At 31.3% G+C, this 26714-nt stretch overlaps 4 protein-coding genes and 1 long non-coding RNA gene across 5 annotated transcripts in view; 2 read left to right on the top strand and 3 right to left on the bottom strand.

Moving 5' to 3' along the window:
• The window catches only part of LOC119832791 (symplekin), a 10425-nt gene extending 8868 nt beyond the window's left edge, over positions 1-1557 (bottom strand). The window contains exons 1-3 of the mRNA XM_038356550.1: positions 1359-1557; positions 1086-1279; positions 158-350 (exon numbers count right to left, since the gene is read on the bottom strand). Coding sequence (XP_038212478.1) covers positions 158-350; positions 1086-1279; positions 1359-1406 — 435 coding nt within the window. The 5' untranslated portion in view covers positions 1407-1557. The remainder of the gene's footprint in view (positions 1-157; positions 351-1085; positions 1280-1358) is intronic.
• Positions 1558-2300: 743 nt separating this feature from the next.
• LOC119832964 lies at positions 2301-4200 on the bottom strand. The gene is made up of 4 exons (XR_005287931.1): positions 3967-4200; positions 3203-3418; positions 2784-2913; positions 2301-2440 (listed from the first exon to the last, which is right to left on the bottom strand). It is a non-coding gene; the product is annotated as an uncharacterized LOC119832964 (long non-coding RNA).
• An 852-nt stretch (positions 4201-5052) lies between these two features.
• Positions 5053-8460, bottom strand: LOC119833032. The gene is made up of 4 exons (XM_038356902.1): positions 8362-8460; positions 7778-7975; positions 5489-5624; positions 5053-5181 (listed from the first exon to the last, which is right to left on the bottom strand). The coding sequence occupies exons 1-4, from the start codon at positions 8458-8460 to the stop codon at positions 5105-5107; spliced, it is 510 nt and encodes a 169-aa protein (XP_038212830.1). The 3' UTR covers positions 5053-5104.
• Positions 8461-18983: 10523 nt separating this feature from the next.
• On the top strand, positions 18984-21482 carry LOC119832986. Its single transcript, XM_038356833.1, has 4 exons — positions 18984-19138; positions 19679-19843; positions 20460-20604; positions 21237-21482. The coding sequence occupies exons 1-4, from the start codon at positions 19052-19054 to the stop codon at positions 21401-21403; spliced, it is 564 nt and encodes a 187-aa protein (XP_038212761.1). The 5' UTR covers positions 18984-19051; the 3' UTR covers positions 21404-21482.
• Positions 21483-22250: 768 nt separating this feature from the next.
• LOC119832985 lies at positions 22251-26272 on the top strand. Its single transcript, XM_038356832.1, has 4 exons — positions 22251-22388; positions 23494-23661; positions 25022-25169; positions 25820-26272. The coding sequence occupies exons 1-4, from the start codon at positions 22302-22304 to the stop codon at positions 25981-25983; spliced, it is 567 nt and encodes a 188-aa protein (XP_038212760.1). The 5' UTR covers positions 22251-22301; the 3' UTR covers positions 25984-26272.
• The last annotated feature ends 442 nt before the right edge of the window (positions 26273-26714 follow it).

Below are 26714 nucleotides of genomic sequence, written 5' to 3' on the forward strand. Positions count from 1 at the left end.
AACTGCTGTTTCAAATGATAATTCTAGTACATATTTTTTTTATATTTAATCTACGCACACAAATGGTGCAAATGCAAATTTTATCTTCATTTTTTTCTAACTGTCCAATTGCACTATTTCTACAAAAATAACAAAATAATCAATTTTAAGTACAAACCTTAGATTTATTAATATGTTCCCACACAAATTTCATGTCGGCCTCATTTGAGGAGGTACACAACCATTCCAGAACATTCTTGTACACAACACTGGCTGCTTGTATGGCTCTCTTCTGCACTGCCACTACTGGATCAATGACCAACAGCTGCAATTGACTGATCACCTTGGGAAGGTTGTCGGGAAAGTTTGTGCTGTAAATAACAATAACAATAAACAATAATTTATTTATCAAAACATTTTGTTACACATATGTAGAATAAAGCAATGTAGAGATATATTTGTAGTTTTAGGTAATTAATAGAATTGATATATCTATCCTGTTATTTATGAAATTATTGTTAAAAACAATTATAAATTACATTTCCATCAAGGGTGATATACCAGCTGGTGAAATAATTTATAAAATCAGTGCAGTAGCTTTTTATTTATAATTTACTAGCTGTTTGCACCAACTTCACCCATGTTACATATATAGCTTATGTACCTCAGCGAAGTTATAGCATTTTTATAGATATACATAGGATGGAAATAATTTTTGAAATTGGTCCAATGATTTTTGCATGAATATTACGAAGATAACAAAAATAAAAAGTTTCCTCATTACAATATTGGTGTAGATATATGTTAGATGCAACGGTATTCCTTTTTGCCTGCTACATGAATGAAATGAAACCTTTCTATCATCAAAATTTAGAAATTGTGAATATGCAATAAGGGAAATTAAAGGAAAAGTTCTTTGTTTTGACATGTTTTGACATGATATGTACTAGTAATCTAGTTATCTCACCTATGAGGAGTTGCTTCTAATTCAGAATAAAAAGTAGTTTCAGAAAATAATTACATCCCATAAGCACTAGTAAAAGCTAACATTAAATAGAAAATTAGATTTGTTTTGGACACTAGACTATATCTGAATCTCGTCTCACCTTAACTCTTGTATAAAACCAATAACAATCTTGCGAACATCAGTGCTTTTATCGTTCACAAAACTCAACACGTTCTCCATATAAAGGGGAATCATAGGTGACAATTGATGCAAAAGAAGTTCCACGATCTTTCGTAGGAGGCCACTTTTTTTTCCACCGTCGCACATACCAGCCTCGTTTATCCATTGTATAAGCTGAAAATGAAAAGGGGAAATAAAAAACACTAGCGATTTTAATAAGTTTAATAATTTAAATACAATTAACACAACGAACCTGCTTCTCCTGAGCCGCGTTTGGATTTTGATGATATTTATTCGACATTTTAACAACTTATTAAAAAATTCAACATACAATCATTTCATTTCATGATAATTCTTAAGTAAATAACTTAAATTAAACAATCATATTATTTTTCGTAAATACGAACGCGAGGCTATTTACTGTAGTTGGTATTTGACAATTGACATTTCGACTCTCGCGTTCTCAAAAATGATAGTGAATATAAGTGTCATGGGAATTGTCTGACATTGACGTTATTTTAAGCCTTGTGTATATTTCTAATAGCGTGTCTACACATATATTACCACACTAATTTAATTTGCACAAACATATATCTGCTACAACAGCATGTTTAAAACTTTTCTTTTAATGGACAGATTTAAATTCGAACGTTGTACACTAAGAATCGGTGACAATACAATCATTTAATGAGGTATTATCTTGATTAGGATCGTCAGGATTTATTGTCTTCCACGTGAGCTTAGTTGATTCGATGACTAAAGCCTTTTTTTAGCTTTTAAACTAAATTTATTTTATTAGTGTGGATAAGAAGATTAAGAGAGAATTAGTGATTAAAATCACTAATTCTCATAGGTTTTTTAATAGGTATTTCGGGATAATCTAATTAAAGGAAAGTATCTGTGTTATGACAGGAGGCATTCTGTGCTATAGTTGGAATAGACCTCACGCGTCGAGCTTTGGTTGTGGCGATGTGAGAGAGAAGACACGTGGAGGCAGCGCTTTCCTTCTTTGAGCAGTGATGTCACAGAAAGTGGCATTGCAGAGCAGGTTTTGAATTCAATTATGGGATGTCTATGAAATAAAGCATGGGATGATAAGAAGTAAAACAAACATATTTGGATCTTGGAAATAAACTTATATTAATTATTTTTATGAATAAAGTATCTCGAATAATATTATTTTTACATTAGGTATATTCTTTGTCTATGCATAAAAATGTGGTGGATGTCTTGGCGGATTGTATAAATTTTGCATTTCGAACGATGGAGGCTTATTTTCTTCTTCTATTTCCAGATAACAGCTTCGTACAATAATAAGACAGTAAAATATTACCACTGAAAAATAAAAAGATAAAGATACTCTATCGTTATGATACTTGAAACAAGAAGCATTACAATATTCAAATTCAACCAACTTGAATATTGTAATGCTTATACATGCCTACTTATAACATCATTCATAATCCATCTCGAACCCGGTCGATTTTTCACCTCAACATTTATGAAGACTGGTTCCGTAAATTCAATTAAAATAAAATACGAGGCAGCTTTAATTAACATGTGTGCACTATCTAGTTTTTACTAACTCTTAAGTTTCTATTTCCAACATTCTACAAATACTCATAAATGAAAAACATTATACTTAATTAATATAATTAATGAAAACATATATACGAACCGCTCCACATTAATAGCATGAGTGTTACTGCGTAATGTAGAAAAACCGTTGATACGACTACATTAGCAAGAGCTAATAATAATAAAAACAACCCAGCTTTAAAATAATCCCGCATAAACTTTGTGTTACTCTGAAATTAAGTGTTCAAAGATCACAATTGTATAAAACTGATTATTACAATGTTAAGAGGGGGTGAGAAAAATTATTAAACATTTGACACTTACGAAAAATATTTTTTAGAATCAAAACAAATTTTATGAAAATGTCATTATAATTAAAAACAGAACCGCTTGGAAATAAAAAAGGAATCATAGAAATCAGTTCAAAAGTTATGAGGTAACAACCACAAAAAAGTACAATCGAATGGGTAACCCCTCTTTGTTTTTTTACTCGATTAGAAAAGCTTTAAAAATACGAACCTTATGCACACCAATAACTAAAATAATGCAAATTATGATATTATAAAAAAACACCGTAATCAAATAAGCATGTGTGATATATAAACTGATGGCAATTTTTTTCAATTCTTCCGGTGTATGTTCTGTATAAGTGGCGTCATCCTTTTTCAAGTTTACAAAATTTATAACTCTGTACAAAGATAATGAAATAATGACCAATGCAAATGTACAGATCGCCTGCAACAAAAAGAAAATAGATTTTAAACACATTATAAAATATTAAATGTATTAACATTCTCATTATAAATAATACTTTTTTTAACTGTTTCTATTTCGTTTTTCAGACAGCAATGCTTCTAAATTCTCTTACACATAAATTGAATTATTTAAGAATTGTTCTAATATTCATATGGCAACAATACGTTTGAAAAATGCCAAATGTCAATGTCAGTTGCGACTAGTTGCGGTATTAGCGGCCAGCGGTCAACGCGTATTAGAAATTAGGATTAGGATGAGAATTGAGAAATGAGAATCCCTTGAACCCTCTTATTAAAAAAAAAACAATACATATAGATACTTAGCGTAACAACAAAGTTAAATACACAAGCGGCAAAATGTTTATCTATCACTGTTTAGTATCTATATGAGACTTCTGTTACTCATTACTCCTGTTTTATAAAGATTAGGAGGTTATCGATGACTTTGTTCATACAATGAACAATAATACCTCCTTATTTATTATAGAATTAGCTAATAACAAAAAATAACGAGTTATGACCACTTACAGCTGAAACATATCCAATCGTTAGCGATCCCTTCCTCAAGGAAAGACAAAAACAACACGATTTAAATGTAGGCAACAACTGAAAACCCATTTTATAATCACATTCAGATAATTAACAACTTGTTTATATATCTATCGACAGCTATTAAACGTTATTGGTTATACTTTATAGTTTCGATACTAGACACCACATTAACAATTAATTTTCACACACAGTTCGGTTCGCTTCGCGCAGGTAAGGTGCAGCCGGGTTGGCATATCGTTGTATTCTTATCAGATAGGATTACAAACTCGGAGATAACACTGACCGATTTAGTAGAAACATTTTTGATGCAATTGTTTATTTTGCTTGCATACATTTTTATTTTAAACTAGCTGACCCAGTAAACGTTGAGACTTATCATTTAAGGCGATCGAAATTGCTTGCCACCTATTCTCAGACCTACATATTCACAATAAACTGCATATACAGGGCAACCTTAATATAACGTACCTCAATAAAACGATTTCCTCGATTTAACAAATTCTTCGTAATCCCCTTGAATTGTCCATAAGAGTCAATGTAAAATATCCCTTTACATTACGAACATTTTTTGCGAGCAACCTCTTTATAACGAATTTTTAACTATCAAAAAGTTAAGTTAAAGAATAATTACCTCTAATTAACGAATTTCGTAAACCCAAAACCTTTATATAAAAAGTAACCAATGTAATGATTCTTAATCTCATAGTATGTGATTTTTTTACCTCTTTATAACGAATTTTAGACCAACCTAACCTCAACATAACGAACCTCAGTTCAACGAATTACTTGATACAACGAATATTTATTTGTTCCCTTCCGATTTGTTATATCGAGGTTGCACTGTATAAGTTGATATAGCATTTTTGTAGGAGTTTGGTAATTGCTTATTGATATAAACTGACACGACACAGTACACTAGTACCTAAACTTTTAAAAGAGCGTGAGCGTCTATTGTCTAATTCTTAACTAAAGACGACGTGAAACGTGGAAGTAAGATAAATAAATATAAAATATATGCGGAAGTCCCTTACTGTACCCAATATCATTTGAGTAATTCTTACCTCAAAGTACACGTAGGCAAAACAAATCGCTGCTGACGATTCGTAGTTACAGTTTATTTATCCATATTACAATCATCCACTAAAGTGCTGTAAAAACTGTACACAACAACGAACGCATAGAACTCTAACACTGTAATAGATAAGATTTAAAAATAAGAATTGAATGTGTTATTTTTCTTTAAATTCATAATAAACAATATATATTTCAACCATTACAAACACAGACTCAAAGTATATTCTCTGTTCATAATGTTAGTCCACACTTTACTTTTCTGGTCATAATAATGAGACAATTAGCATGGAATTAGTAAAAGCCAACTTCTATATCAATAATATAAACTGATGAGCTTATTTGTACCGCAAATCTCAGGAACAACAAGACATATTTCAAAAATTATTTATACATAATATAGTAATAAATATATTTAAAAACTTACCGACAAACATTAAAATACCCAAATACCATCCGATAAGCGGTTTGTGAACGCAACAAAGTATTGATAGAAACAACATTTCTATAAACCAAGCCATAGCCCGACATATAAGATACTGCTTCAATAAATATGGGATTTCCTAAAAACAGACAACATGCATTTCTAAACAAGCTGATGTGCTAAAAGTTAATAATAAACAGAGTTTATGTAAATATTCTTTAGATAGAAAGATTTCGTTTTTCTTTAGATAATAGAAACTACTAATCAAGCTTGTTGACAAAGATACAAGGACATGCGTTGGTTTTACAATCACGCTGCAAGCACGCTGGCCGTCGATGCTGACAATCGAATCGTATGATTCAATCATACCATCTTACATACATGTCTAATTAATTAAATAATATAATATTGCAATAAATTATATGTGCGTTAGTATGTTACTTATATAAAATATCATTGTTAATTGCAACATCTTATTTTTTTAATCTTTATTTCGTCGATATGACTAATGTATCCTACTAATATTATAAATGCAAAAGTTTGTAAGGACGTGTGTGTGTTTGTTACTCTTTCACGCGAAAACTGTTGAACCGATTGCAATGAAATTTCGTGCGTAGACAGATGGAAAACTGGAATAACATATTGGCAACTTTTTATTCCGATATTCCTACGGGATAGGGACTTACGCGGGTGAAACTGTGGGGCGCAGCTAGTTACTTATAATTATAGAAGAGATTAAATTGACACCTGGCTTAAATTATTAAGTCTCTTTCCTGAAGGTCATTGCTTTACACTTCTCTGATTTATTCATACACGTAGTAAAGCGATTAGATAAAATAGTTAGATAGATGTCTGATAGATGTTAATAATTATCCGTTACAGTCTATAGTTGTCAATAATTCTTTTCTAGAAAAATGGGGTGAGGTTCTAAATTGAAGCCAAATAACAACAATTTCTTATCAAACACAAAAAGAATCACGCCAATCGGTTGACAATCCACGGAGTTACCAAAAAAATACATTCGATATGAGAACTTCTTGAGAAATCTTAAATAGCGAGTAATTGAGGTGGTTCGCCTTATGGTAAGCGATCATCACCGTCCTTGAACATTAGCAGAGGTAGAGCCGCGGCAAATGCGTTACCCGCTTTTGAAGGTAAAGGATAAGGAGAGGAACGACTACAGGAATAAAGGAATGGACTAGACCCGGGTCTTCGACTCCCCCACTCAGCGGACGAAACACATTAGCATGCTACTATTTCACGTCAATCTTCTGTGGGTATGTGGTACCTTCCCCAGTGCGAGCGCGCTCGACTCCGACAATCAAACTCGTGTTTCCCAAATTATATACAAAGTGACAAAAATTATACCCATCGTGTACTCGACATGGGAACGTACTAATACAGATTAGTATGTTTAAGTACATTCGGTATCTATAGCGAAACAACCGTAACGAATTTTATCTTTATATCTGTTTTTTAAGCTAATCTCCGAAATTACTCGGTAATCTTTTCTTATAAATGTTATACGTACATACGTACTACAATAATGAATTATATGCCGAGTGGTGGTTTAAGTTTGCCGCCTGTAGGCAATATTATTTCGATATTCAATCTTTTTCTGTCTTATCATTCATAATTTTCTTTGAATTTAATTTTTTCTTTTTTAAAAAAATTTATAAATAGTATGTGTCGAGGTCCCAAAAATGTGAATAAAAAATGGTGATCTGTCTGTTTAAGAATCACGCCAAAACTACGATTTCGATGAAACTTAGGGTAGTTACAAATACAGGAGGTTTAATTGTATCACCACCAATGTACAACATTTGACTAAAGCCAAGGTGAAGATTTGCAAATTGGCTCCATTCCTAGGTCACATAATGCTATCTCTGCAATTCGGTTCGCTTTATTATCCAACTCTGTTTTTATATCATACTAGCTGCGCCTCGCGGTTTCACCTCCGTAAATCTGTATCCCGTAGGAATATCCGGACAAAAAGTTGCCTATATGTTATTCCAGTTGTCCAGTCTACATACCAAATTTGATTGCAGTTCAGTAGTTAGCAACAAACACACACATCCTTACAAACTTTCGCATTTATAATATTAGTAGGATTGATTTCCACAATTATTATTAATACCGTTTGACGCGAACTTAGAAAAACACATGTAAACATGAATAAACGTGAAAGAATAACAGATTCCAAATTCAAATGTAGATAATAATAACAGTATTTTTGGCAAAATTTAGCATAATATAAGTACGAGTAATAATTAGGGAACTTACATGACATACCCCGATACCCAAGTGAATAGTGTACATAAACAGAATAGATTCATTGATAATAAGTAGTATATAGGCATAGTATACTAAGTAGAAATTGTCCACAGAAGACTTTCCCAAGTTGAATACCGCGCCGAGGGGAAAGGGCTTTCCAATAAGAGCCTCTAGTAAGGCTGTTGAGAATAGAAAGACGTCGAAGAATGTTCTTAGCTGAAATTAAGAAAAAAACATTAATATAGTATGCTAGTATTTTGTTTAAGCTTAGACGCATCTCTTGTATCGAAGCATCGATAAACTGTGATCGAAACATTTTGAAATTAATATGAAGAAGATCCAACCAATATATTACGTAAATAGATGATAGGTTTTCTCTTGCTTTACACAAATCGTACAGGTAATATATATTAGGTACATAGTACTACAAAATTTAAAATAGAAATGCTATGATGTTTACAATTTAAAAAAAAACCACTAGAAAGCCAAGCTATCTATGAGTGTTACCAGCTGTTTTATTTTGTACTTATCACGCGTCATCCCGGGATTAGCGGATACTATCGTAGCGGGTACTATCTACTATCGTTTAAAAATTCAATTACCAACGTCCATACAAATATCAAGAAACATCCATTGCGCAAAGGGTATAATAGTAAGAATTTTCTCACCGTGGGCAAGATGACTTCTATATTAAGACACATAACTGAAACGAAAACGTTTATGAGCTAAAAGATTATGTTAATTATTATTCTTTTAAATCCTTTCTTGCTCTGTACAATAACGAATTAAAAATTAAATTTGGTAAACATTAAAACAATTCTGAAGTTAGCAATATTTGAACTTTCAGCCGATTTTCATTCGACCCGTTTGGTACTGAATTTGATATGATTTACGTGATTTTTATTTATTACATCTGCTCACTCAAGTTACGATAAATTCTTTAATAATTAACAAAGTTTGGTTTCTACTGAATGTGTTTCTACTATCAAAAAATACATCGTGGAATATAACTAATAGAAGTTGTATTTGGCAACTGAGTACATTTAGCTATAAATCAATAATTTCAATAACACTTATGTCTTTATTTTACAAACAGATTTTTGATTCGGTGTTGTTAAAGGTAAAAACAGCATACTAAATAATAGATTAATGTTTATTATTACTTACATTAAATTATATTTATTATAATATAACAAACAAATGCAATATATTCAATTTATGTAATTAAAAGTTAACATTAAATATCATTTCATTCATAAAAATACAAACGTATCTATACAAGGCAATTTATAATTACTGTAGGTTTTTGACAGATACATTGATAATTCATAGTGGAGAAATATTTATGGATCTATTATCCTTGGAACTATAGAAAATGATGAGTTTTTATAAATTTTTAATGATTTATTTTATTTACATAATCAACAAAATCATTTCTATCTTTATATTAGGTAACCAATGCGATACGGTGGTCTCATAACATTACACATACCTACCTATTACACATTCATATTATTATCTACTAAATAAATTCTACTAAAACTACCTAACTAAAATAAAAATTAAATTAGGATTGAACCGAAATCAAAAATAAATAACGAATAAAGCATTTAATGTCTTAGCAGAAACAATGTGTATTTAGCAATTTAAATCATTATTCAATTAATAACCAGTCAACTACTTAGATTAATATTTAAAGTCAACATTATAATATTAATACATTAATTGAAATTATGCTAATTAATTACTCGGGATATCAATAAATTATATGATTCATTTCTTGGAAAATTTAAAAACTATCAGAATATAGCAGTAAAATGGAGAATAAGTGATTAAATTAAAAAACCTATGTCAATTCATTTAAGTAGTATGAATAAATATCAGTCTTTTTGTGCATTGACGACATGGGTGACGTTTTTTAAATGGAATAAGTAAAAGAGGTGGAGGAGATGAATCCTCCGTGAGTATACATCCGGTACATAAACATACGCTTATTTAAATTTGTGAGATTTACTCTCTTGGGTTGTATGTGTATCGGAACGAAAGCGAGATAGTACGTCGCACTTTTAATTCATAATAGCCTAGCATTCTGAGAACAAAAAGAGCAGGATATAAAATGTACACAGGACATATATATATATATATATATATATACTAGCTGCACCCGGCAAACGTTGTTCTGCCTTGCTCTTATCATTTAGGTGTATGAAAAATAGATGTTGGCCGATTCTCAGACATACCCGATATGCATAAAAAATTTCATCAAAATCGGTCAAGCCGTTTCGGAGGAGTATGGCAACGAAAACTGTGACACGAGAATTTTATATATATAGATATACAGGATATAATATCTTGCGACCAGTGACGTTTCCTTTCTCACACACAAACACAAAGTCACAAACACGTTTATTGTGCTATATGCTATCCTGGTATTTTAAGTGCAAACTTAATTTTATAAACCAACTAGCTGCGCCCCGCGGTTTCACCCGCGTATATATATAGATTTTCTTTCATTCATTAACTTGTCCCTATTATATATTTATCTATTATATTGTCGGATTTTATTTTTGATATATTTGTGTTTATTGATTTCCCGTCTTACTTAATATACCTTCTGGATTCTGGCAGAATCAACAGCGTCGGTGGTCAGTTTGCTCATAGTATATAAAGCTGAGCCTGGACCATTCCATAGTCATAACGCTCAACAGCAACCTAAATGAGCATGTATTTTCTCCTTAAATTGTCGTGTCTGTCTGCCTGATTTTGTTCTTCTTATTTCCTTTATAACGTTCAGTGTTTTCGCTTGTTAGTTGTTTTGTGAATTCTTGTGTGTGAATAAATGTTATGTGCCTAAGTCTATGTCTATATCTCAAGACAAAATTACCCTGAAGTTACCTAGTAAACGGTACTGGGTAATTTCGAAATGATGCGTGCTGGGCCTGGAAACATACCCCCTATTTTCTCTCTCGTATTGATGAATATAAGAAAAAGAAAATAAAATACAATATATAATAAAAAGGAAGATAAAGTCCATGGAATGTTGTCTCTTAAGAAGCAGAGAAACCACACTTCTTTGGGATTTTGGGATAACATAGCATTTATGTCCCTTTGTTTGAACCTCGTGTGATGTTATATATCATTGATAAAATGGATGGACAAAATGAATTATCCTTTGTAAGATAGGGTTTTTAAACTTTTAATCATTAAATAATCTCCAGATAAGACGTAAGAAACTGCGCACGTTATTTTATATCATCGTGTTATATGAAATATTTATTAAAAACCTATAAATAACTCTTTGTTATTTACTAATAAAACAAAATAAATCATCATATCCAATAAATACTATATTCTACTAGCTCTATATTTTAGTTGAAACTTTCAGCTATTTAGCCGACTGACAAGATTCTTTTTGCATATAATAAGAAATTGATCTTATTTGTTCGGTAAACTTTTTGCACACAATGATTAATTGTTATAGACACCATTTGGACTTTAACCAATGTGTATACAGTGTTACAATAGAAACAAGCAAAATACTTCCAAAAATTATTTAAATCACAATAAAAATAAATTAAGAAGTTTATCTCGAAAACATAAACACTTGAATATAATTTTGAAACCTAATTATACTGATAATAAACTCACATAACATCGCTAAATTATTGTATTTACCTGCCTCACTATTGATAAGATATAATTATCGACAGTAAGATAAGCAACATATTTACTAAATTCTGCTCAACGTACGTACTCTCGCGTAGTTTTTTTTTATCATTGCAATGGAGTGTATGTTAGAAACTGAAGTGATTTGGACGGTGTTTAAATGATATAAATATACAAGTGGGGACATCATAATGAGTCTTAGACTCAAAATTGTTGCGATATTCAACAAAAATATGAAATCTTTACAAAGGTGCGTATGAACCATGAGGTCCACTTAACCTATAATGATATACAATTAGTGTAGTATTTCTTAGGTCTCTGGATTTCCTTTAGAAACTTTGTTAATGGAGCATATTTTGTTAATTTCTTTGTGGCTAAACAGTGGTGAAGTTGTGAATTAAACGTCAACCACGCATACCAATTTGCATTCTAAACACGTCGAAAATTTATTTAGTGAAAATAGAAAACCAATGTTTCTGTTAGTAGGATGTCGATAATCTAATCGTTTTAATTCATGGCTAGATAGTGATTGATGACTTTCGGTTGATTAAATGGAGCCCAAATATTATGTCCACAAGGGGACTATATCAGCAAAAACATGTTTTATAACGACTAAAGCATATGCTCACTGCATTGAAACAAGTAGAAAAATGTACGATATGCTCCAGGATATATTACACTAATTTGGTAGTGTGTTACAAACCTAATGCTACAAATTTAGCAAGTTAGGATGAAAGTACAAAATTTCCAATGACACCACTCAACATTTCTTTAAACATATTGTTTCAATATATTATCTCAATATAATATTCTCTTAATTTGTCAACGTAGCAATTTAATAGTCATCTATTTATTGTTATAGTGAATAGATTTTTTAGTAAATCGCATATTTATATTTCTGAGCGATGATAGGAACGGAAAAGGACTTGTACGAAAAGAGACCGATTCGTTGATTATAAATGTGTGCGTGTGTTATTTTAGCTGTTGTAGCACTTTCAAGTAAATGTAAATAATAATCATTGTATTCGAAATAATTAACTTAATATTCTTGTGCATAAATCACAATGTCGTTATAATTTTTGTCGCTGTCAAACTTATGTCAAACTGTATACGAGGCAATTTTGACGTCGACATTCCTAGATAATTAAAAAATTGCTGTTGATACAGATAACGTATATCATTGCGTAATGAACTTTTCTATATTTAGTTTCGAGATAAAGACTGTTACCAGCTGTTTTAAGATATTTGTTATACAAATTTATGATATAATCATCATCATCATCATCAGTACATCTTATCCCACTGCTGACACGTGACGTTTTTGAGAGTTCAGGTCAAAGGTCAAAACCCACTACGCTGCCCTGGCCAAGGCAGATGTCATGTGTTGTCGAACTTTTATTTCTCAGACATGTCAGTTTCATCAGGATTTATTCCTTCACCATATAACGACATTGTGTAATAACATCAATAAATAAATGGTTAATAATGACTAGTCATTATTACCAGCGGGCCTTAAAAATTTATATGACGTAAAAGATTCTGGCCCATTCTTTAGAAACTCTTACACCTTTATTAAAATTGTAATTTTTGTAAACAAAAGCTAAAATAAAATTCATTCAAGCAACGGCCATATTAATTAAACACTTATGAACGCACCGTTACGTACTTATATTTAGTTTAGTAAGCATTATGTTCAGTCACTTAAAATGGTTATAGTCCATTGTTTTTGTTTTGTAGCGTATGTTAGAAATTCAGAATTTTTATATGAGCCTGTTTTTAAGAGACTGTAAAATATACTTAGATATTAATATTTGAATGGTTCCATTGAGCTTTATACACATACCAGCTGCGCCCCGCGGTTTCACCCGCGTAAGTCATATGATAATATGATATAATATAATAAAAGTCATAATATAATCAACATATGATAATATCTCTATATAATATAATAGTAGGAATATCGAGATAAAAAGTGACCTATATGTTATTCCAGTTTTTAGACAGCTGGACTGTCTACGTACAAAATTTCATTGCACGGTTCAGTAGTTTTGCGTGAATGAGTAACAAACACACACATATCCTTACAAACTTTCCTTATGTTTACATTTATAATATTATAGTAGGCTGTCGGAGGATATTATCGATGATAATAATAAATATTTTTACAGACGAATAAATTTACCAAACAATGAACCATGAAAGTTCTCTTCACTCAAGCAGCATAAATGTTGATATTAATCATTTAGACCTTTCAAAAAATAGGTTAATAAACAGCTTAAGTAATTTACATGAAATAATTATTTTTACAAGAGAGGAAACGCCTTCAAATTATCAAAACTAATCCAAATCAATCGAGCAATACCACATGTCTCCCGTGTCCACCAGCCGACAAATAATAAAAAAAAACCTTGAACAAAATTGGTTCACCCAGTACAGACATATGAAGTAAAAACATAAAAAATACAGTCGAATTGAGAACCTCTTCCTGGTTGATATCGGTTAAAAGAAATATGCATTTATATTGAGAAATTTTTGAAAGAATAGAAAAAATCCTTAAGGATCACGGGTGGCCGAGAGTCTAGGCATTGCTACGGTTAGGCAAGAAAGGCAGGTTCGTATCCTGCCTCGTGATCAAATTTTTTTTATTCTTTCAAAAATTTCTCATTTATAAAGCATTTCAATGCTATAAAAACTAAAAATTAAATGCATTTATATTGTTATTTTATTTTAGGATAAATTGGCCAGAGTTGAGCAGATATTGCGGATGCTGTCCGCTCTCGGTTGGGATCTCAATAAGGTGTCTCATAAGTTTGGTACGTGTGCTGAACTTGTACTGATGATTTTAACTTTAATCAATTAACGCTATTGATAGCTTATTAGAATCCATAAGGGTTTCTGAACTGTATTTCTTGCTAACAATAGATGAGATTCAAAAATATTAAAAGATCAAAAATCTTTTAATATTTTTGAATTATTAGCTTTAAGGGCTTGATAATTACGAAATAAACATAATTTTCAGATGAAAATTGTCGCAGTTGTAATATTCAACGGGTTCTACCTATCCAAGATATTTGACACGAAATGGGTGTTAAATTCTGTAAGAATTATATTCGTCAACGACGAGGAAAACGTAACGCTCTCGAATGAAGAATTAATATACATCCAAAAGACATTAGTCACTCTAGTTGCTTACGAGATCATGTGGATGGGTCTGAAATTTCTCCACGTTTGGGCAGTTATTGCTACTCTGTTTGCAATATTTTGTGTAAGTAGACTACGATTGTTTTAAACTAGCTTCGTTAGCCGGATCGGTGACTTAGAATCGATGCTAAATTAATAAAGCAACAGCAAAACAGTAGGAAGCTACCGTGTTTCGTTCTGTGAGTGGGGGAGCTGAATGCTCATATACTTTTCCTGATGCTTTCCATTCTGTTCCATTACTGTCGCCAATGCTTCTCTTATTCGTTCTTTTCTTAATCATTGCAGTGGTGATTGTTTACCATCAGGCGAATCACCAGCTCAGTTGCATAAATTGCATAAAATGCCGATTATACAATGAAATAGTCAATAAAAATGACGCTATTGACATATTTTCCAATAGTCTTGATAGTTTTCGTCGTCGTCCTTGCTGCTCTGCGTAGCACCTAAGCCGCACTTTTCTCTGATAATTTAGTTACTGTATGTTTTTGTTGTAATCTTTTTTTTCTGCTTTGATAAAAAATTTTCGTTTAGTTCATCTTGCGCACTAGATAGTAATTTGTGTATCCATAGAATAGATTTATATATAGAACAATATTTGATGTACATTATTACTGCTGCTCTTATATTAGTGTATAAGTTGTTTGGAAACCAATAAAATAAAATAAAATAAAAATAGAATTTGGTTACTGTTCCTTTTAAAAAGACACTAGTAATTTCATTTCAGGAAAAGCCTCAATTGTTGCAAGTAGCGTTCTATACGATCCTGCCAAATTGGATGTTCGATATAATTATTATGCTGCCATTTAAATTATTCGTTAATCCAGTCTTTCAAATAATCTTTATGATAGATACATGTAAGTATTTCTTATCATTATTATGTATAATTTCATTTAAAGTACCGCCAATAATAGTGATTTGAAGCTATTAAGCAATTGTATAAACAAAAAAAAAATGTGTGATTCTCATACAAATTACTTAATTTCTACTAAAATGGTCAAAAAATATATCACCGTTTATAATCTTATACCTTTAAACGAGCAATTCTTGTATATATATATATATATATATATATATATATATATATATATATATATATAATTGGAATCTCGGAATCGGCTCCAACGATTTTCATAAAATTTAGTATACAGGGGGTTTCGGGGGCGATAAATCGATCTAGCTAGGAATTTTTTTTAGAAAATGTCATATTCATGTTTTATTCAAGTTTTTTTTTTTCCTGACATCTATTGGTGAATAATAATACTATTTTGCTTCGTAGATAGCTGGACAACTGAAATAATGTCATATTCGTGTTTTATTCGTGTTTTTTTTTCCTGACATCTATTGGTGAATAACAATACTATTTTGCTTCGTAGATAGCTGGACAACTGAAATAACGCATAGGCACTTTTTATACCGATATTCCTACGGGATACGGTTACGCAGCACGCTTACGCGGTTTCAACCGCGGGTCACAGCTAGTAATTCATTAACTTACCTATGACAGAGAAGGCAACGGTGCAGTGTCAAGTTATATAACTCAGTGTTACCGCAGATAACATAATACATACAAATTACGATTATATCATACAAATGGTATAAAATTATGCCAACTAAAAATATTGTGCAAACTATCGGCCATATTCAACTAATATTTTGTGTGTCGAGTAATATGAACGTTATTACGTATAAGTACGTGGTTTACTTTATTGTTTTTTTTATGTATATAAAGAAATTCAAAAAATCATAAATACCGCAAATGATGATTAAAGTTATATTTATAACGGTTTCTGATTTTAGGCTACGATGGGTACAACCTCATGGCAATGAACAGTCTCTACAGGCAAATGGCGCGAAAATCAAGGATCATACCAGGCGACGTTCTGAACAATCATAACAATAATTCAGACACTCCGGCCACAACAATCATACCGTTTACGGAAACCAATGTATATCAATGTGTATCTTGCTACAATTCCAGCCCCGTTGAAATGAGATCTGATAACGCACAAGTTAATATACCAATGGAGACATCTGAAGACATAAATAATGATGTAGCAACAAACGATCAAGAGAGCAATGAAGAAAAAGTATTGAATTTCAAAGACGGGCCAATTATATTTAACCAGGAACAACTTGAGTGTCAGAATGAGAATGTTTAAAGTCAATAAACGCTGGATTTATTTAAATGTTTAGTTAACAATCTAGTATTAGATTGGCAAGAAGAAGTGAAATGGTAACATACTGGGGCTAATAATGATTTAAATATTCTGTTTTCTGAGTGTGTTCAAAATTCAGACAGATGAATCATACAAATATTCGTACAAGCCAGTAATTCGTTTCAGCGAGCAATACCAAAATCAGAATTTGTGGTACATTTGTGCAATAACAGCAACAAGGACATTGGAGACAGATTAAATATATCGTTTTTTTTTCGAGATTTACATGGAGACATATTTTTTGAGGTCGGAAGGCAAATTCAATTAAAATAAAGAATCTAGAAGAGTACTAAGTATAAATATCATTATACGTAAGTGTTGAAACTTGAAAGATTCTCAAATTAAATCATAAATTCGGTGATTGAAGACTTTCTGTCCTATTTTTATATGACAAAGTAAATTAAATGTTAAACGGTGTTTGAAATGAAATTTACGACTGAATGTAGTAATGGTAACCTTTCAAAATATCTTTAAAAAATTGATGATACTAAAGAATAAAATATGTGAAGTTTAAAATTTTACTGTTTTATGTTTTATGGAGATGCATTATATAATTCATGAATTTGAATCCTTACAACAGTATTAATATTAAATACTTTATTTTCAAGATATCTGAATTTTAATTTCCTTTAGACATGCATTATTAAATTTATTTATAGATGTCCTTGTAGTATTTTATCTTTAATAACAAGCGATTAATGATGAATTCTTAACATTGCGTTTTTATCTGGCCTAAAAAATCTTCTTATAGATAGCAATATTTTTATGCAAGGAGTTATAATTAAGTATATTAAACTATCAATAAACTTTCATGTAATTCGGTAACTCCTTGGTATACTGGTAAACGCTTAAGGCTTATCCCGAAAATCCTGGGTTCTATTCCCAGAGGTGACTAGTAAAATAAGTCGCAGTCTGGCAGAAAACCTGCACCATATCCTAAAAAGGAAACGCAGGACTTCATATGTAAGTTTTACCTACACCAAACGGACAAATTTAATTAGAAATTTGTAGGCTTACAAGGAACGGTAAATATACTGTAATGATTTGATGATTATGTAATCATTATCCTGATTAGGAACGCCAGGTGAGGTAATTTGCTACGAGAAAGTGATAAAATTTAGTTGATTCTATCATTAAAGCGTACTTTTATAGCTTTTTAACTATGATTCTTGTTATTCTATATTTAAATATATCATGTGTAAAATATTGATAAATAAAATAGCATTCATTATTTTCAACGCATGGAAATGATAAGAACACTGGCCATTAGTGCAAATATGTTATATAAATACTATTCTTTCAAATTAGGTATTCCATTAAATAAACATTGTGCCCACTATTAGCAATATCATTCCGAGTATAGTGGGTGGCACCAGTACAGAGAAGCGATTGAGAAATTACGTTTGGCATCCTACAAGGCAGCATCCTAGGTCTTAAGCTCGTTATGTTCTTTATTAACTGCTTATTTTCTACCAATTTCTGCAATTTTTTGGCCTTGTTACCTCAGAACTTTCTATTGGGCGGGCCGATTCTAACGATTCTTATTGTTATTTGAAGACTGGTGTCCCTCGTGTGGTTTCATTTGGTCTAGTTCTGGCGTTTTAGATTTTTTTTAATACTTATATTAATTATTTCTACTAAATGAAATAATAATTAATTAATTAGAAATGTACGTTGTGTTGAAGTTTATGGGGATTTAGATGTGATCGTAAGAAGTTGGGATGTCCATCTCCTTGCAAACTGACCGTTTATTTTTTTTGTCGTTTAAGCAAAAAGTTTTGTCCAACGTTTAATTTTGATTCTTCGAATTTCTTCATGATTACCTTTTCTTTAAAATTATATTTTTATGGTCCTCTCGTTATTATTATGACATTACCTGTTATTTATTATAAAAAGCTTTAATCTTTATATGTATAGTTTTATTAATAAAAATAATAAAGAATAGTATTATATAAGTGAGTACTATAGACAAACTGAATATTATAAGCAGATATAAAACATACAAAAAATAAAAACAAAAAACAGGATTGACGCCAAAAAAATATATTTTGACGTCATGGGTTTATGGAGATAAGTATACAATCGGTTAAACATCATGAATAGAATTCCGTAGCGTGGGTGAAAATTAAAATAAATACTGAAGTGATAACATTGTATCACTAGTGGTCAGGACGTGTCCGATTCATTGAGTTGAGAGCGATACAACAGAATGGTTATTGAAATTCCCGAATTTGGGAGGTGCTGTTTTTGCATGCCTTTACGGAGAGGCATTGCAACATATGGATATATGAACATTGTGAGTAGTATTACTTCTTGAAGAATATTTTCATTTAAAAAAGATAAAGATTCTGAATTCGATTACTTCAGATTTATGGACGGGGTGAACCGATCGCACCCATTCTTTTTTTTATTTGAAAGCTTGCGACTCTCCTATAGTCCTATTTAATTGTAATCTAGTTGTGAAAAATTGATAGCGGTTAAGTTCTTGTTTAAAATTATTGTTTGCTATTTTCCTTATATTTTACTCCTTAATATCTATGATTGTTTATATAAACAAAATTATCAATAAGTAAGCTTTAATGGCGATTAATTTACATATATACATACTTCACATATAACATAAAACTAGACGTAATTAATTTTCCGTTTTAATTGGAAACATTGATATCTTTTCACGATTGAAGCTGCATGATTCATTCTATAAATATATATACATTAAAAAAACTTGTTGAACCGTTTTGAAAATTTTCTTCCTCTAGAACGCTGGATCGATAATGGAAAGCTTTGTCGTATCGATGTAAGGGGTTAATTCTCATAAAAATACATATTTTTTCAGGTGTGGTCAACCCTAATGTTGTTAATGCTTATACATTACAATCCCTATTTGGAGTTCGCGTATCTATATTTAAATTTGCTTTCCTATATAGGATGGGAGGCGTCAATAGCTCTGTATAGTGTGGACATCGTTGTAAGTTTTTGCCTTGTAATTGGAACTCATTTGGTAAGTGATTTAACTATTTTTATAATCTGTTTGTATAATTAATTGGTGTTCAGGATTTTTTGAGCCACGGCATACTGGTCCACCCTGCATATCAAAAGCGCCAGCATGGTAGTCCACTATTGCAGTGGTTGTCTGAAATTACCTTTGGGTGATCAGGATTTTTCTAAAACACAAAATGTTAATCAAACGGTGAAAAAAATTTGGACAAATATATGAAAATTCATGATCATAGAAAAATGAGCCTATTTTATAGGAAAACAACAAATTTCTTTTGGATTTTTGAAAATTTTTTTTTTTACCTTAGAATACGTTTAGAATATGCATAAAGAACAAATGACTATAGACACTTACGAATAACTATATCTGACAAAAAGCTAAACTAAACTGCCCTCAAATATTGCAGAACTTTAATTCGAATTTAAATGTAAAAAAAACATCCAAATCCGTCCACCCAGTCGAAGGTTCTAAGGTACCTAACGATGTAAAAAAAAAACACAGTTGAATTGAAAACCTCTGAAGTCAATTGAAAACTATTCCATAATTTTAGGAATTATCTAATTCCATCTGTTTCTTTGTCGTTTATTAAACGTCTAATCTATCTATCTATCTTTTACAGAAAAACGTAAAATTACTGAAGGCTTACGTATGCTATGTAGTGTTAACTTTGCTTGCGTTGTTCACATTCAATCTTGTCCAATCCTTCAAGATCATCAATTTTTTCTTTGTGATTTCGAGTTTAACAGGTCTCTTTATCAGTTTGTGTAAGTTGTGTCAAGATTTATTATTTTCTACCGTTATATTAAACGTAAACTTCGTCATCATCATCATCAGCCCATACACGTTCCCACTGCTGGGACACAGGCTTCCTATGTGGGTTCAGGCCAGAATCCACCACGCTGGCCAAGTACAGGTTGGCAGATGTCACTTGTCGTCGAACTTTTGATTCTTGGACATAAACGTAAACCTATATGAGATATACTCCATACTGAAGTTATGTATCTGTTTCCCTGATCGATTATCTATGCATAAGTAGGTGATAAGCTTTCTGTTTCCTGCCAGACCGACAATTTTTTGTTTTTTTTTGTCAGTTCCCACGCGGAATCGAACACAGGACCCTTCGATGCTATGCTCTCGCGCTAACCCCTTTGTCATGGAGTGACACCATACTGACAAATGTTAATTTTACACAATGAAGATATTATTCAGTATTTTAAATTTTCGCATTGATGACCTCAGGATTATCATAAAGTCTCTAAGCAGTACTAATTCTAGTCTTGAATTTTTCCACATCGGAATTAGTAATGCTATAATAAGTCATAGTAGCCCCCCCCCCCCCCCCCCCCCCCCATGAAGAATATATATGAAAAAACTCAAGTAAAATCTAATTTTTCAGGCATTCATGTCTACATATTGATATTAGTGTGGAGTTTAATTAGGAAAATCGAAACGGCAACAGCAGAAGATGGCTACCAGAATCAGCTGCACCAATTTGTGAATCTTGAGGATGGTGAAAATATTGTAATTGAGAAGGACAGTACTACAATACCTGTAGAAACTTAAAATTCATTAACGCGCCAGTACGTTAGTAGTTATTTCGAGTGTGAACAATCAAGTTTATTTGTACCAATAAAACTTTTCTTCCGTTCCTGGGATTCGGTATCACTGCAGATTCTAAAATTAGATCTAATGACAACAATTTCCTATCAAATACAAAAAGACTTAGGTCAATCGATTGAATTACCAGGAGTTATCAAGTTACCAAACAATATAAAAAGGATCGAAGTAAGAATCTCTTTTGGTAATTTTGGTGATAAAGAATATGATACCAATGATAAATATTGCCAATTATAAAGAAATAGCTTTGTGAAAAGAAAAACTGTATTATTTGTTAATTAAGAGCACATAGAAGTGTATTAAGCGTAAATTATTTTGTTCATAGTTAAGAGTTTACTGAAAAACAATTTGAATAACGTTATATAATAGGAGCCTTCCTTCTTAAAGTGTATATTAAATTTTAAGCCTTATTATAAACTGCATTAAACATATTTATAAGAAATGTGAAACTGTAGTTTTATTGTTATGAGGATCTTTAGCTTTTGAATGAAATCCGGAAATAAAAATATAGTTAGTATACATGACACATTAATTGCGTTTTATTATTGAGAAGAAAAGATAACGATTAATGATTTTTGCGAAATGCCCGTAAATAAATACAATAACACAATTATCTACAGTGAGAAATCTCAGCTTAGTACAAGTTAATGGGTTTGTTATTATACCTTGTTTACACAGATATCACACTACAAGTCAAAATACTAAACAAATTTGAAGCGATATCAGCTTTGATTACTTACCCAGAAGTTACCGATTATGCCAATGGCTTTGTTAGATAAATGTAGCTACTTACCATCAGTGTGTTCTGAGCACTTGCACTGGTCACAACCGACCTTGTGAAAAAATGTTTTGTGAAATTCCTGAGTTCGGGAGATGTTGTATGTGTATGCCTCTGAGGAGGGGCATTTTGACCTTCGGGTACATCAATGTTGTGAGTATTCTTGTTTCATTATTGTGCTTGGTGTAGGATGTTTGTCTTGACCCGTATTGCCTAGAGAATAGGAACTTTTCATCCGAGATATTGATGTTGTTATGTTGTTTGTAAACTTTTGCTGTATCCGATACTTAAGGAAAAAGTAAAAATGACTGACAATATATTTGTAATTAGTATTTACATTAATTCATGTTTATCTCACTCCAAATTCAGTAATCCGGCCTTATTCTTTATTGAAAATCTTTTTTCAATAAAGAATAAGGCCTAATGCTATATCAAGTTAGATAGAGTAACAAACTGGTACTCACAACTCAAACATTTCTTTATTCCTATTTGGTTTCATTTAAGAATTTAGCGTGGTCCCTCCCAAAACCGTGTCATTTTTTGGCGAAAACAGTTATAGCATTTAAATCTACTCGAAAGTCAAAAGAGTTCAAGGATTGCAATGTTCTAAGATTAAAAAATCTTCCACTTCATTCTCTTATATTGTTTTTGTATGGCATAGATAATAATTATAATAAACGATAACATATCTGGTGTCTAGTTCAATGTCAATGGGTCTTCCTGTTGCAATACAACGCAATAGTATAATATATGGTCCCATATATTATACTATTGCGTTTTTCATTTATACTGTTTGGAAATAGCTATATTAGTTCTTGAAATTACCGTAATCAAACAAACAAATTCTTCACTTTTTTAGTATAGTATGTATACAAGATATATACCTAAATATGTTATATATACCTATTGATTTTAAGTAACAATTATTAATGAAATAAAATAAAAAAATAATAATTTATATCTATATACTAAAAACAGGCTTTTAGAATCAACTCAATTGTCATCCTCTCTTACACAGAGTACACGTAAGGTTAATGGCGATCCACTCGGCAGGTTTAAAACAAAACCGGTTCACCCAGTCGAAAATTCTGGGGTAACACCGTACTAACCTCCTCCTTTTTTAAAGTCGGTTGAAAACCACAAAACGCGTATTCGAGTTGAGAACCACCTTCGTTTTTGGGAACGTCACTTTAAAAGAAACGCTATAGAAAATGATATGTTCGATAATATAATATTTATAAATTGTGTTACATTCCAGCTCTTCGCAGCGTTCATGATAGGAGTATACAGTTTTGCGGTGCACAATGACTACGGATTTATTCTGATCTACCACGGGACACTGTCTGGCTTGGAAGATGAAATGTGTCTTATTTTGTACCTGGTAGACTTCTGTTTCGGCCTCGCGCTGGTTTATGGAGCACATACGGTAGGTATTCACTTTCTATAATGAAAACAAGTGAATAAGAACCTTCCTTATGTTAGATTCAGAATTTTTGTTTCTCAACAGAGAATGAGAAAAATTATGTTTGGTTGCTTGAAAGAAATTCGAAGCGATAAAGCCGCCTATTTGTACAATCAAATTGTTTTTGTAATGTCATTTGTTTGTATCTGTGCATTGTGCAGTAAACTTTTGTGTTATATTATGTTTAAGTCAATTAATGAAGGAAAAAAGCAGCTAATGTTTCTCATTTTTCAAACCTTTTTACGAGATTATAAATCACTTTAAAATTCATAAAATATATATTAGCCAATCTTAAAAAATTCTAAACAATATAAAATATATTAACCTATTTTAAGTTTAAAATAAACTAACAAAACAATAAAAATTTATGAGGTAAGTAAAATACAGTCAAATTGACAGCCTCCTACTTTTTTGAAGTCGGTTAAACATATCTTGCATGAGCCGGTTTATGAATATAAACCATCAAAACTCAAGTTAACTGCATTAAGTGCGAGGTTGAAGAAGTCATGTGATCTTTAAAATTTTCGTCGGAGCAGAGACAATATAAATAGGACAATTGGATGATTGCTTGGCCAATGCATCCTTGTCCAGTATAGTTCGTAAATTTATTGAAAGTTTATTGAACTAACTCTATAAATACCTACAGTTATTTCAGATGACACATTTAAAATAAGAATCGAATTCTTGGTCATGTTCTTACGATAAATTTACTGATATTTTGATAAATTCAGTATTTCATAGCTAGATTTCATAAATTTCGATATAATATAGGTGTTTAATATAGACTGATTGGAATGTTCGTACAATGAATATTTCTTTTTATGGTTTTATATACATATAACCGACATATAATTGTAAGATAATAATCTCGAAAAAGAATGCATCAAATTGCAAACGTTACTGTCCATAATTTTTCGATAATTTACAATCTCGCGAGTTGGATTAAAATTTAACGGTTTTTATAATCTCTAGGTAATGTACATAACAAATTTAGGTAGGTGATATATATTTTTTGGTTTTTGCTACTTTATTTCAGTAACAGAATACCTACATTTCATGCACTTATTTAAGAAGTCTTAAAAAATATTTATTTATAGACTGCTAAAAATTATTAAAACGAAGGACGTCTCAAGGAATCGGAGGTTCAACCATCGTCTCACCCTTATATTTAAAAGATTAAAGATGGAATTAACAAAATACACAACAACAAAGGTCCTCTTAAGAACTCTAGATTTAACTTCTTATATTTTCAAATAAACCAGGACAAAAATGAACTTTAAGTTTTTAATGAAGTTGTCTTATAATTTTCTTTGGATATTTTCAGAGGCACATCATGTGTTTGAAGTCATACTACTACTACACTCTAACAACGCTGCTGGCGATGTTCATTCTCCAGGTGGTGGGAATGTTCAGTACAAGATACTTCCTGATGTGGATTATGGAAGCCACTGCACTGTTCGTTACTGGATTCCGTAAGTTCATCATCTCTTAACATTGTGATAAATAAGTCTGATGAAACAGTTCTGCGTTAGCTCAAAACTCTTTAATTACGAAATCTAATTGCATAATTAATAAATTTTAAGTTAATTATAAGTTAGTAATAAGTTATAAGTTTAAAGTCTAATTTCGTAATTAATAAGTTAGGATAGTATATTAAAGTCGACCATTAGATATTTTGATAAAAAAAACTTGTTTTCTTTGAATATGATATTAATCAGTCGATTCAGAGAGATGACAATATAATTTCGAATATTTTAGACTTTGATTATGGTTTACATGAAAATGCTTGTCCATTGTCCATACTTACTTTAAATAAAATTCAAACTCACACATTAACACATTTTTGTTACATAAGACGTCTGCCAGAAGCACTTTTAGGTCATCGTAGGATTGATTAATATTGACTTCAATAACATATATTTTATTATCACGTTTTTATCTACTCGTGTACCAAGTAATATAAAGCTGAAAAGTTTGTTTTTTGAACGACTAGTATAGTATTATATTTTTTGTTGGAACACACTGATCTCAGGAACTACCGGAAGAGTTCGTTCACCGTTGGATATGAACGTGATGCCCGAGTATTAATACAAACCTAATAAAATTTCCGTTTTCCTTGCAGTTCTGCATATATATCTGGTGCTTCTTGTGAGAAGTCTTCTGAAGAAGTTAGAGAACCCCGGCCATTCTTATGAGAACCAACTTCATCAGTTTGTTAATGGCGAAATAAAGATTGAAACGAACGGAGTATATCCCAGCACAGTTATACCCAATGAGACTGTGTAAATATTTACATCATTATATTGGAGACTAAATTATACAAGTTAGCGTAAGAACAGATGTGGAGGAGAATCTACGATTTATTTTATGGGAAAGAGAGTATTTGTCTCTATAAGATGAGAGTGCGTTTGAAGCGTTTTGCAATGGAAATTTGTATCTATAGACTGATTTTAAATCAGGTCGCTTTGGAGTCCTAAATAGAAAATGGAATAAAATTTTAATAAGTGTTATTGAACTTTTTTGGCAAAAATTTATATTCTTATTATTATATTGGCAAAAATTATGAAAAATTATATAGGTGTACAAAAAAACAAAGTCATAATATTTAAAAGCACACGGTGTGTGTGTGTGTGTGTGTGCGTAAGATGTCATTATTTTTTGTGAAATAAAAACTGTTGAGCTCATAAGTATGCTAGATCTTTATTTAATTAGGTCTATTACTGAAATATCATTAATTAGACTCTACTATTAGCGCTATACTCTAGACTACATCTATACTCATATTATAAAGAGATTGTTTGTTCGTTTGAACGCACTAATCTCAAGAACTACTGGTCCGATTTGAAAAATTCTTTCAGTTTTAGATCGCCTGTTTATTGAGGAAGAGCGAAGCCGGGGCGGAGCACTAGTAATATATATGGGATAAGTTCGTGGACTTATTTGTCAAAGGGCGCAATTATTAAACAAAAAAATTGTAGAAGACAAATTGCTACCAAATTTAACCCTTTATTATTATG

Source organism: Zerene cesonia, chromosome 16, assembly GCF_012273895.1.
Source record: "Zerene cesonia ecotype Mississippi chromosome 16, Zerene_cesonia_1.1, whole genome shotgun sequence".
Lineage (NCBI taxonomy): Eukaryota > Metazoa > Arthropoda > Insecta > Lepidoptera > Pieridae > Zerene > Zerene cesonia.